Below are 12596 nucleotides of genomic sequence, written 5' to 3' on the forward strand. Positions count from 1 at the left end.
TGTGTTATACCAGTGTTCGCGGGGTCCGACATGCCAATCAACCTGCTATCTGCCAATCACGGGAATGCCTGGAATGTTCTTATGCTGGGCATCCTGGCGGTTGGCGGAGTGGCGTGGAGGGGGGCTGGGCAGGGGGATGGAGCATTGGAAGTTAAGACCAGGTTTAACCATTGTTCTCTATTACGTCTGGGCTTCACAAGAGAAGGTCATGGTTGGTTTGTGGGGTATCTTTCATTTATTTGGCGTGGGCTACGGCCAGACAGTAGCCTGTGTAAATTGGGGTTAATAAACCCTCAATTCATAAACTCAAGCCTCAGTCTGGACAATTGTTCCTTTATGATCTAGTCAGGTCATTACAAAATATTAGCTAGTATAAATAGTATTAACTAGTGCACGGTCTTAGCTAGTCACGTTTAGCAGACATAAAACACAGCTAACCAAGTCATGTAATCAGTTTAGTTACTACAAAAATGGAATCCAAATATCTCTTGGTGGCTAAAAAAGACAAAATAGCTAAATTACATAAGTTGATTTGGTTTAGAGACAGACAACCCGATTTTCATTGCATAGTAACCCCAAACGTTTTCCCTCAAGGTCACATAGCAACAGTAAGCTTCGATGATTGGACCAGAAAGGTGACATGTATTGCCGCAAAATATTTGTTCAACCGCCAGGTGGCATTGTAAACAGGCAAACAGCAGATTATCTTTCCAAACACTTGATACATGTCCTCTGCTCATAAGAGAAACATTTCAACAAAAACAGACAAAGGAAAATCATCAACATCAGGAATTTTATTATTAAACTGATGTTTGAAAATACAGGTTTACACTTATCAACTCAAATGAATAGAACAGGATGACATCACTATTTGGTAACAGAGAGAATCAGAATAGACAACGGAAAAGCACAGACCGTAATACCCTCATCATCCACCAGCCCTAAAACACCACGGTCTATTGACACACACACACACTGCATAAATTCACACTTGACAGGAAATGTACGTATGCGTTTGTGTATGTTTGGTGTGTTCTGGTGCCCTTTCAGGTTCTAATTTGAGGCTGTGTGGGACATTCAGCACAGCCAGTTCTCTCCCTTGCATGCATCCTAACATACACAACAAACACTTACAAAGAGTATAAAATAAAAACTCTACAAAAACTAAGCAATCATGATGAAACAATAATGAGGACATTTAAAGAACAAAACACAGGTTATGAACCTTATCCAAATGTGCTGATCTTTTATGCTCGAGGACTCCCTCTCCTCATTTCCTCCACCCTGGTCCTGCATAACCCCCCTCCCTCAAACCCTCTGCTCCCCTTCAGGTATAAAAATAAAGATCTGGGACAGACTGTTACACCCCGACCTCCCCTGGACAGCTCTAGAAGTCACCCTTGGGCACAGGTCTAGAATAAACGTACCCTCCCAAATCCACCTACATGGACTGTGACCCATTAAACAACCTTGGACAGTTCTGGAAGTCACAGATCTAGGATCAGCTTACCCTCCCCAAATCCTAACCGTTCCCTTTGCCCCTCTTATCTCTTGCCCCTCTTGTTTCCCACCGGGGGCTTCTTGAGCTGCAGCAGTGGACCTCCAGTGCCGAAGCCCGTGGCGGGAGGGTTGGACACGCCAAACGTCAGGCCTGCAGACGCGTTGAGGCCGGGGCTACTGAAGTTAAACCCTGAACTACTGTTGCTTCCAAAACCTGGAGAGAAGGAGATAGGAGAAACAGAAGAGGACATGAGTTATTCAAATAATGAGTATGCTCACAGGGAGTGTGTGTGTGTGTCTGCTAAAACACCCTCCAGAGAGCTTGCACAAGGAGGTAAGGTGTGTGTGTGTACCTGCACTCAGGCTCCCTCCCGAGGGCTTGCTGGCAGAGGAGAAACCAAATGAGGAGCCCCCGTCGCTACCCCCCCGAAACCTGGACCCCCACCAAACACTGCAGGGGAGAGAGATTGAGGGAGCCAAGCTTTAGGGACACACACTCACTATGCTGCTAATACATGAGGGAGAGAGCTTAGCTTCATGGATACACCACACACACACACACACAACTACTGCAAGAGTGAGAGAAAGAACAGTAGCTAAGCCTCTGTCATGGCTCTCACAAACGGTATAGTAGAAGTAACTGTCTCCAATGACGAGAGTAAAAGCATAGAGACCCACTACATACCACAGCTACAGGCAGACTGTTTCAGCCCTAGATAGTGAGGAGCTTAACTCACACCACATACATTCCTAACACTGCCAACAGTTCCACACACAAGGAGGGGGATAAATGGAGGTTGCGAGTGAGATCTAAAGAAAGCAACACAGTGAGAAAGATACATAGTAACGATGGATGAGGAAGAGAAAAAGACTAGATGTAAAAAGAGGTAGTACCTCCGAGACCTGAGGTGCCCAAGCTAGAGCCCACTCCCAAGGCAAAGGGGTTTCCCAAGCCAGACCCCAGGGACACCTGGCTCCCTGAGACAGAGAGAGCACACAGCTTACTCCTCTGGACTAGGGAGTGTCCGTTTGTGTGTGTGTGTTACTGAAGTCAAGTTCCCCCTCTCCTCTGCAACGCTCAGTAGTGATGTAGGCTGTGTGTGTGTGTCCACAAGAGAGTGAACAGAGTAACATGTCAGGACCCCGTGGATCAGTGGTTCTGTATCACATTCCACCAGACGACACTAGACTTCTAAGCCCAACGTCCTGTCTCATCCCAACACTAACCTTACTGCCACATCGAAGTTGTTCCCTTTGAGATAATCCCTACACATTTATACAAATACATTAGCAACTGTGGATAGATTTTCACAGATAAAATGGTCAAACAAATGTGACTGTGGTAGAAACATGTCTGCTAGTTCCTTCACTCTGAACCTCCGTGCACCTGTATCGTTTCTCAAATTGGATTTTAGAGATGCAAACTCAGCTTGGTTTTTAGCATCATCCAAAAAGTGTGCTCATTAATTCTCTTAAATCCAATTGGGTGTTCAAAAATCAGTAATTTACCAGTCAAAAAGAAACAAAGACAAAGTCGCTCCTTTAAAACGGATTTATTGTCAATTTAAAGCAATACCACTTACATATAAACAGACACAGTTAAAGGACACAACCGATTGTTAATTCCTAGCCGCTATATTGCATTTCACAAGTTTTCCAAAACTATTCAAGATTCCAAGAGTGAAGGAACTAGCATGTGCTAGGAAAAATGCATCGCAAAATTATTATTAATATATGTCTAGTTTCAAAAAGGCACACAATATTATATAGTATCAGATATATGCATCATCGTCAACAACAAGCATTGGTTATATTTAGATTAAACACACCATTCTAAACAAAAGCACTCTGAACCAGAGTGAAGATGAGGGGTGTGTTCAGTGATGCGACACGTTCTGTACGTTGAAGACAGAAATGTAATGAATAGAGCTGATATGACTCCCTATTCTACAACATATTTCTATCTGAACGTTCTGTAACATCACACCCTCCTGAACAGGCCACAAAATTGACATCTGTGTTTGTCTGAAGATACACCTTCCCCAGCCAATACCAGTGTTCTACAAACATCCCAGCACTTCACTGGCTCCAACTAGCTATTCCTCTGAGTCTGAACACTGTCTGAGTCACTCAGCCAGTCAGTCCAACCACAACTAGTAGTCATTTATTTAAGTAGGCAAGTCAGTTAAGAACAAATTCTTATTTACAATGACAGCCTACCAAAAGGCCTCCTGCAGGGATGGGGGCTGGGATAAAAAATTTAAAAAAACTATCGGACCTTCTGACCTCATTGAACCCCTTCAAAAAGCCCCAAGACATTCATCATTAGTCCTGTTAGCCAGCCCTGTCACATTAACAGGAGATTGATATGTAGAGCAGACCACGAGTTACAGAAACCAACCACAGAGTTCCAGAACTAATTTACGTGTTCCAGTTTCACAACTATTTAGCTACTCATTCTAGAACAATCAAAGTTTCAGTGGTTCTGGAATGCTAGCGTGAAATGGAGGACAGACGGGTCAGTCCAGAGCAGCAGTTGGTTAATCTCGGAGCACAAAATGGCCGACTCTGAATAGAGAAAAATACTGATTTTTGGCACTAATGATCCAACTGGCCTTCCCAAGGCAGTCGATACGAGCAGCACGTTCACTCGGTTTCTCCCCTGTAAAACTAGTGAGTGACGTAACACCGTAGCCCTTCTATTAAATAGAATGGATTATGGAACTAAAGAGAACTAGGTTCCATCTGTACAGATAGACTGTGCGTCATCAGCCCCTCTGCCATCTATATCCTGGAGTGAGGTAGACCTGCATGGTAGACCACCTGCCAGTGTTAAGTAGTGTGTGTAGGAAATACTGATAAATCACAATCATTATCTTAGTCAAAAGGTTATTTTAGAATGCATAGTGATGAATTGAAAGTGATATGGACTGTCATGTAGAAGTGGATGTCTTGTCTGTGGTTAAAATTACTGTACAACGGTTATTACCGGCTGAGGCAGTCATTGTCCTGTCTACAATGCGGATACAGTCACACACACAAGCACACACCTGGCCACTAGCAACCAGAGCCTGCTGTTATTGCTATTACAACTAAAGATGCTGCCGTTGTTACAAAAAGGAATGCATATGTTCAACAGTTAAAATCTTTCACTGAAATGAAAACACCCTTTTGATGCAAGACCTGTGCAGTAAATGATAATATCTTCTTTAAACACTAAGCTATACACTGTCAGATCTTCTTGAACTTTTAAGATGTCATCCTGAAATATAGGTGAAGCATGTCAATCAAAGACAAAATGACAGATGCCGAGAAAACAGGCAAAATCATTACATACAACCTAGTTGGGAAGGGAGATCTGCTGGTCTAAGGCTGGTGTGTGTGTGTGAGAGAGAATGAGTGTGTGTGATTTAAGTGCTTATCAAGACTGCTACCACACAGTGAAAGCTACATTACTGCTTTATGAAAACACACAGATACAACGGTGTCCTAATCTAAACCAGTTTGTTCAGGAAAATCCTAATAATAATTTATAAAAGGTTGAGACCCAATTCCCGAACTAAACCGATTTGGACAGTTGCGTCCTAATCGAAGACACAGAGCACACTCACTTTGAACCACCACGTTACACCATCCAGACTAAGTCCATAGTAACTACCTAGGATATTTTATTCAATAAAACCAAAGCAGTTAAGCTTCACAAAAAAGCACCTTCAATAAATATAGATAATCAAGAACCCATTCAATATAAATTAAGCGACTGAACCCAAAGAGAATGTAGCCTCCAAGAATTCAAAAGATTATAGTCTAGAGTGTCTGGGACAGATGAGAGCTGTGAATGAATACCCAGTGATACGAGTCCTGCCTTCCTTGTTTTTAGTCTCATCTCCAGTAATCTGAGCACTCTACACTTTTTCAATCATCTTAAAAAGCCACAGATTCACTGAGAAACTGTTAAGTGCTTCTCTTATGGAGGGAGAGACAGAGAGACAGAGAGAGAGGGGGAGATGAAGGGAAAGCAGAGAGCCAAGAAATGGCCCCTGCTACGTTGATGAACAGGCAGTTCCAACACCACCGCAGAAAGATTGCTTTGGGTCTAATGCCTGTGAGGAAAAGGTCTTCTCACACGTATAGAGCAGAACCACTGGAGAAAGACAAACTGAACACGGTTTGGAACTTACTATGTTGCTTTTACATTCTCCTCTCTCCTTCCCTCCATTTCTCTCCCTCTTTCCAGAGAAAGAAAAGACAAACTAACCTAAAAGTTGGGCACTGGCTACATTTTTATTCTGTCCCACTTTCCTTCTCTCCCCCTACATCTCTCTCCTCCCCCCCTCTCTCTGTCAGACTGAGGGGTGGTAAGGTGAAAGGTCAAAGGTGAGGGGGTCAGGGTTCTAGAACTTGAAGGCGGAGGTCAGACCTGGGCCGGGCTGCTGCTGCTGGCTCAGCGTGGCTGCCATGGCGACCGCCGCCGCATTGGGGATGCTGCTGAAGGGGGCAGGGCCAGTGGTGATGCGTGGGGCACTCTGCCACTTCTTACTGGCCACCCGCTTGGACTCGAAGACGTCCGTGGAGTCCTCCAGGAAGGCCCGGCGGTATCCCAGGTACTGCTGCTTCAGGGTCTACAGATACCCCAGAGGAAGAAACTCAATCACTTCATTCAAAATACTCAATATTTATTTCTGTAACAAGGTGATTTCTTATAGAACAGTCAGTGATGTCTGTAGGACTTACCTTGACGTTCTCGTGTACTGACTGGAGCTGAGCAGCCAGAGCCACAAACGTCTGGTACAACTTCTGCATGGCCAGTGACAGATCTACACACAATATTCAGTGAAGAGACACAGAAACACACACATAAAGACTATGAAGAAAGTCAAGAGTCTGTGTATGTATGTATGTATGTATGTATGTATGTATGTTACCCTGTGGTGTGATGTGTGATCCACTGCCCTGTGTAGTAAGGTGATTCTCCAGTTCCTCTATCTGCTGTCTGTACTGCTGCAACTGAACCTCAAACTGTTCCACTAAACACCGGAAATAACTACAGACAGAGAGAAAGAATGAGACAGGATTGAATTTATTATGGCTAAAATGCAGTGCATTCATCTGTGGTTAAAAATCAAAAAGGGGTATGGTACATTATATATACACACAAAAGTATGTGGACATTCCTTTAAATGAGTGGATCCAGCAATTTCAGCCACACCCTTTGCTGACAGGTGCATCAAGCACACCGCCATGCAATCTCCATAGACAAACATTGACAGTAGAATGGCCTTACTGAAGAGCTCTGTGACTTTCAACATGGCACCGTCATAGGATGACACCTTTCCAACAAGTCAGTTCATCAAATTTCTGGCCTGTTAGAGCTGCCTCGGTCAAATTATGTTATTGTGAAGTGGGAACGCCTAGGAGCAGCAACGGCTTAGCCGCGAAGTGGTAGGCCACGAGCTCACAGAACAGGACAGCCAACTGCGGAAGCGTGTAAAAACCTGTCCTCGGTTGCAACACTCCCTACCGAGTTCCAAACTGCCTCTGGAAGCAACTTCAGCACAATAACTGTTTGTCGGGAGCTTCATGAAGATCACCATGCGCAATGCCAAGCATCGGCTGGAGTGGTGTAAAGCTTGTCGCTATTGGACTCTGGAGCAGAGGAAACGCGTTCTTTGGAGTGATGAATCATGCTTCACCATCTGGCAGTCCAACGGACAAATCTGGGTTTGGCGGAAGCCAGGAGAACGCTACCTGCCCTAATGCATAGTGCCAACTGTCAAGCTTGGTGGAGGAGGAATAATGGTCTGGGGCTGTTTCCATGGTTCGGGCTTGGCCCCTTAGTTCCACTGAAGGGAAATCTTAACGCTACAGCATATAAAGACATTCTACACGATTCTGTGCTTCCAACTTTGTGGCAACAGTTTGGGGGAAGGCCCTTTTCTGTTTCACCATTACAATGTCCCTGTGCACAAAGCGAGGTCCATACAGAAATGGTTTGTCGAGATTGGTGTGGAATAACTTGACTGGCCTACACAGAGTCCTGACCTCAACCCCATCGAACACCTTTGGGATGAATTGGCGCTTTGACTGCGAGCCAGGCCTAATCACCCAACAGTACCCGACCTCACTAATGCTCTTGTGTCTGAATGGAAGCAAGACCCACAGCAATGTTCCAACTTCTAATATAAAGCCTTCCCAGAAGAGTGGAGGCTGTTATAGCAGCAAAGGGGGGGGGGGACCAACTCCATATTAATGCCCATGATTTTGGAACGAGATAGTCGACGAGCAGGTGTCCACATACTTTTGATCATGTAAGTTCAGGGGGATATAACAATGATGGTGATAGGAATACTCACTCATAGGGAGCCGTGTTGTCGTGCTGGAGTCCAGGGGGAGTCTTCTGAGTCCGCAGAGCTATGTCTGCATTCTTCAACTCCTAGACGAGGAGGGTTAGGAGAGAGGGACTATGACGTTCAGCAACAGTAAGGGCATGTGTATTTTGAGCCTTAATTCCTCAAAAGACAATGTGACATCACCGTGTGTACCTGCGCAGTCTCCATCTTCAGTTTGTCTATAGCCAGGGCGTTTCTCTGTAGTCCCGAAGCGCTGACAGATAGCAGCTGTTTGAGACTCTTGATGTCGTCCTGAACCTTCAGCATGGCTTTAGATGACATCCTGCTGATCTCCTCGTGAACCTGCTTCTGCTCCTTCACAAACTTCCTACAGGACGGAGAACTCACAAGTCAACACAATGCATCTTCATGACCAAAGATGTGCAAACAGTACTGTTAGAGCCACACACACTAACATGGGGTGTAGTTGAAGAAAAGTACTGATTTACGTACTGGAAGTTGTCTACATCCTGACAGATGACTGGAGGCAAATTTTCATCTTTCAAAGCTTTACTGTCTCTGAGAGTGAGAGGAAAGAAAAATAAACAAGGACAAGAGTCAGATATATTACCTATTATGATGACCATTATAAACAATTGGTCAAGAAATGACACTGGACACTCATTGGTCCAGACAGCTGTCAGTCAGTAGGACTCACTGTGGGCTGGCCCCTGATGATTTGTCGCTTTTCTTCTCTGAGGAGGTGCTGAAGTCAACTCCTCCCAGTCCAAGGCTGGGGGCCGCTGACACCGCCGTGGAAGTAGAGGCCAGGGAACCTAACGTCAACCCCCCTGATCCGAGAGTGGTCTGGCCCAAACCTGAAAACATTAACACAAATAAACACACCGACACTCACAAACACAACCATGCAAATGTTAGTCTGACACCCATACAAACCTAACGCAAACCCCAGTCCTCCAAGAGTGGACTGACTCAGACCTAAGATCAACACATAATCAAAAAGGTGTTAGTCACACACACACGCGAGACAGATCATTCATTACCTCCAAATAAGGAATGTAGTGAAAAGACAGAGATAAGAGACAGAAATGGAAAAAGATAGGTGTGATGAGACTAGAAGTCGACCGATACTGATTATTGGAGGACCCAAAAAAGCCGATACCGATTAAAAATCGGCTCGATTTTATTTGTAATAATGACAATTACAACAATACTGAATGAACACTTATTTTAACTTAATATAATACATCAATACAAATCTATTTAGCCTCAAATAAATAAATGAAACATGTTCAATTTGCTTTAAATAATGCAAAAACAAAGTTTGGAGAAGTAAAAGTGCAATATGTGCCATGTAAAAAAAGCTAACGTTTGAGTTCCTTGTTCCTTTTAACATGAGACTTCAATATTCCAAGGTAAGAGGTTTTAGGTTGTAGTTAATATAGTATTTATAGGACTATTTCTATACCATTTGTATTTCATATACCTTTGACTATTGGATGTTCTTATAGGCAAATATAGTATTGCCAGTGTAACAGTACAGCTTCTGTCCCTCTCCTCGCCCCTACCTGGGCTCGAACCAGGAACACAACGACAACAGCCACCCTCGAAGAAGCGTTACCCATCGCTCCACAAAAGCCGCAGCCCTTGCAGAGCAAGGGGAATAACTACTCCAAGTCTCAGAGCGAGTGACGTTTGAAACGCTATTAGCGCGTAGCCAGCCATTTCACATCGGTTACACCAGCCATTAGGCTGATAGGCTTGAAATCATAAACAGCGCAGTGCTTGCGAAGAGCTGCTGGCAAAACGCACGAGAGCTGTTTGAATGAATACTTACGAGCCTGCTGCTGCCTACCATCGCTCAGTCAGACTGCTCTATCAAATCATAGACTTAATTATAACATAACACACAGAAATACGAGCCGTAAGCCATTAATATGGTCAAATCCGGAAACTATCATTTCGAAAACAAAACATTTATTATTTCAGTGAAATCCCCCAGCATTGCATTGATTATATGCAACGCAGGACACGCTAGATAAACTAGTAATATCATCAACCACATGTAGTTATAACTAGTAATTATGATTGATTGCTTGTTTCTTGTAAGATAAGTTTAATGCTAGCTAGCAAATTACCGTGGCTTCGCGTAACAGGCAGTCTCCTCGTGGAGAGTAACGAGAGGCAGGTGGTTATAGCGATGGACTCGTTAACTATAAGCTTGCAAGATTGGATCCCCCGAGCTGACAAGGTGAAAATCTGTCGTTCTGCCCCTGAACAAGGCAGTTAACCCACCGTTCCTAGGTCGTCATTGAAAATAAGAATGTGTTCTTTAACGTACTTGCCTAGTTAAATAAAGGTATATAAAAAATATATATATTTTTAAAAAATCAGCGCCCAAAAATACAGATTGTTAAGAAAACTTGAAATCGGCCCCAATTAATCGGTCAACCTCTAGATGAGACCCAGAGAGAGATGTGTGTAATTAACTAATCAGTAGGATCCATGCTGGATACCAGAGAGAGACAGAGATATTTAGTTAACTAACCAGTAGTAGCCATGTTAGAGAACATACTGGAACCCAGCGATAGACCTGTGGATGGGGCTGTACTTGCGGCCACACCCCCTAGGTTGAGAGAGAATCCTGTGGCTCCTTGCTGTGGCGCAGTGGAGGTGAGGACTGAGCCTAGTGTCAGTCCTGCCCCTGTGGGGGCTGAGGAGGCTGCAGTGAGGGAGAAGGGTTGGGCTGAGGCAGAGGGTTTATTGAAGGTCATACTGAAGCCCGTGGTAGGGGCTGTAGAGGCTGCTGGGGCACCTGGGAGAGACAGCAGGTAGAGCAGGGTTAAAGGTAGACTCAACCATACGACATCCTCACCCACAGGCATTAACAAATTAATCTGCCAAGACAGGGACTATTGTATCATCATGCGAAGGCACCGACTGGGATGAGCCAATGGTAGCAGTGGAGGTCTTGACTGATGTGGAGCTACATTGATAGTAAGCTCACCTAATGTAAGGCTGTGGGTGCAGGAGCACCATAACTCCATAACTACAATAGTCACCTACACCTAAATGTATGTCTGTGTATTTCTTTGTGCTTGGTGGTAGGAAACATCAAGCATGAGGCAGGTCTGCAGAGGGAAAGAGATCGACAGGCCATGTTGAAAACGTGTGTGCCTACCTGAGGCAGGAGTGTTAAAGGAGAACCCCCCAGTAGGTTTTTGTGAGAATAGTGACCCGCCCAGGCCCAGAGAAGAGGTGGTGGTGGTGGAGGCTGGGGCTGTAGCACCCAGAGTTCCACCCAGAGTAAACCCACCTGTACCTGCTGCAGCTGGGGTACTAGAGAAAGGGGTGAGAAAAAAAGTGGGGGAGATAGAGGGAATAAGTACAAAACATTACATGACTTTGCAGTATGCCTCACCATATTTACAGACGTGCAATATGCCGCTGTCACAATTACAATGTATATCTGCTGAATACGAACAGTACGTAGCTATGACATAGAAAAGGCCGAAGTCTAAACCCCACACTGAATACAAACTGCTCTCTCATATAACACACACACACACACACACACATATAAAACAACTAGTTGACACACCCATAATATATTAGCAGTTTGACACACTTACATCAGAGCGCTGTTTGCATGATTACTTCTACATCGATATTTAGTTAGTTTACAATACATCCTGGGTAACCCTCGCTGTATCAACATATCCGCGAGATAAAGCTAACGTACGTAATCCGTACAATTCTTACCTGGCAGCGGCTCCAAACGAAAACCCTCCGCCAGCGTTGGTGGAACCAATAGACCCGGATCCGAAATTAAAGCCTGACATTTTTAAGCAACAACCAAGTTTCTAGTTAGTCAAACGTTATCTAACTGACTGTTCGATAGCTGCTAGCTAGCTTTGAAAGGCACGAACGCCCGCGTGCAGGCCAGTGTGACTGTGGCTACGAAGTCATGGTAACGTGAAAGAAAATAAAAACATACTATTCGGCGATTTAAACTCACACGCTTAGTAACGTATACACATTTACAGCGATCTGAAAGGTAATTAATCCGTTATGCATATAGTTAAACAGCACTAAAATGTTAGCTTCCTTCTCAAAACTGTTTTTTTCCGAATCCGCGCTTTACCCTCAACGTACTTTCCGGTTATTGTGGCCTGCTGGGATACTGGAGGACTTGGCAGATTGGACGGTCATATGGGGACATCTAGCGATTACTATCATGTTTTTGAAGAAGTAAAAATTAGCTTTAATTATTTGTCAGTTTGAGAACGGGTTTTAAATACATACATACATGTGTCACGATGGAACGATTACAGAATATGTGCAAATAGTAATAGGTGGTGGAGTAACATCCTCTCATTAGACTACTCTGAATTCGATGTCTGATGGATGGGTGAAACATTTCCCATAACGCCTGGAATCTGTACTAAGTTTAATTTTTTTTACATTGTTATATCATACAAAACAGAACACATGTATTAACGAGAAAATACTAAAACATACAAAAAAGATCAAGTAATAAAAAAATAGACAATCAAACAATGGAATCTGCACTACGTGGCGGTGAGGTAGAACGCCCATTGACGTCACCCATGCGGGAAGCGCTGTAGTGGATAACGGTCTCCACTAGTTCCCACAGTCACAAAGTCAAAAATGTCTATATCGTAAAAATTAATGAAAACAAAAATTTGATTTTTGATGTTAATTTAAAGTTAGGGTTAGGCATAA

The 12596-nt window shown here is 44.0% G+C and overlaps 1 protein-coding gene across 1 annotated transcript; it reads right to left on the reverse strand.

Annotated features, from left to right (window-relative positions):
* Positions 1–779: 779 nt before the first annotated feature.
* On the reverse strand, positions 780–12504 carry LOC118361667 (nucleoporin p58/p45-like). The gene is given in 14 exon segments (XM_035741784.2): positions 780–1714; positions 1854–1916; positions 1919–1951; positions 2395–2478; positions 5921–6122; positions 6235–6317; positions 6426–6544; positions 7854–7933; positions 8043–8217; positions 8343–8408; positions 8548–8707; positions 10399–10665; positions 11032–11189; positions 11613–12504. Coding segments are annotated over 14 exon segments (1740 nt in total). The 5' UTR covers positions 11693–12504; the 3' UTR covers positions 780–1544.
* Positions 12505–12596: the final 92 nt, after the last annotated feature.

Source organism: Oncorhynchus keta, chromosome 28 (assembly GCF_023373465.1).
Source record: "Oncorhynchus keta strain PuntledgeMale-10-30-2019 chromosome 28, Oket_V2, whole genome shotgun sequence".
NCBI lineage: Eukaryota > Metazoa > Chordata > Actinopteri > Salmoniformes > Salmonidae > Oncorhynchus > Oncorhynchus keta.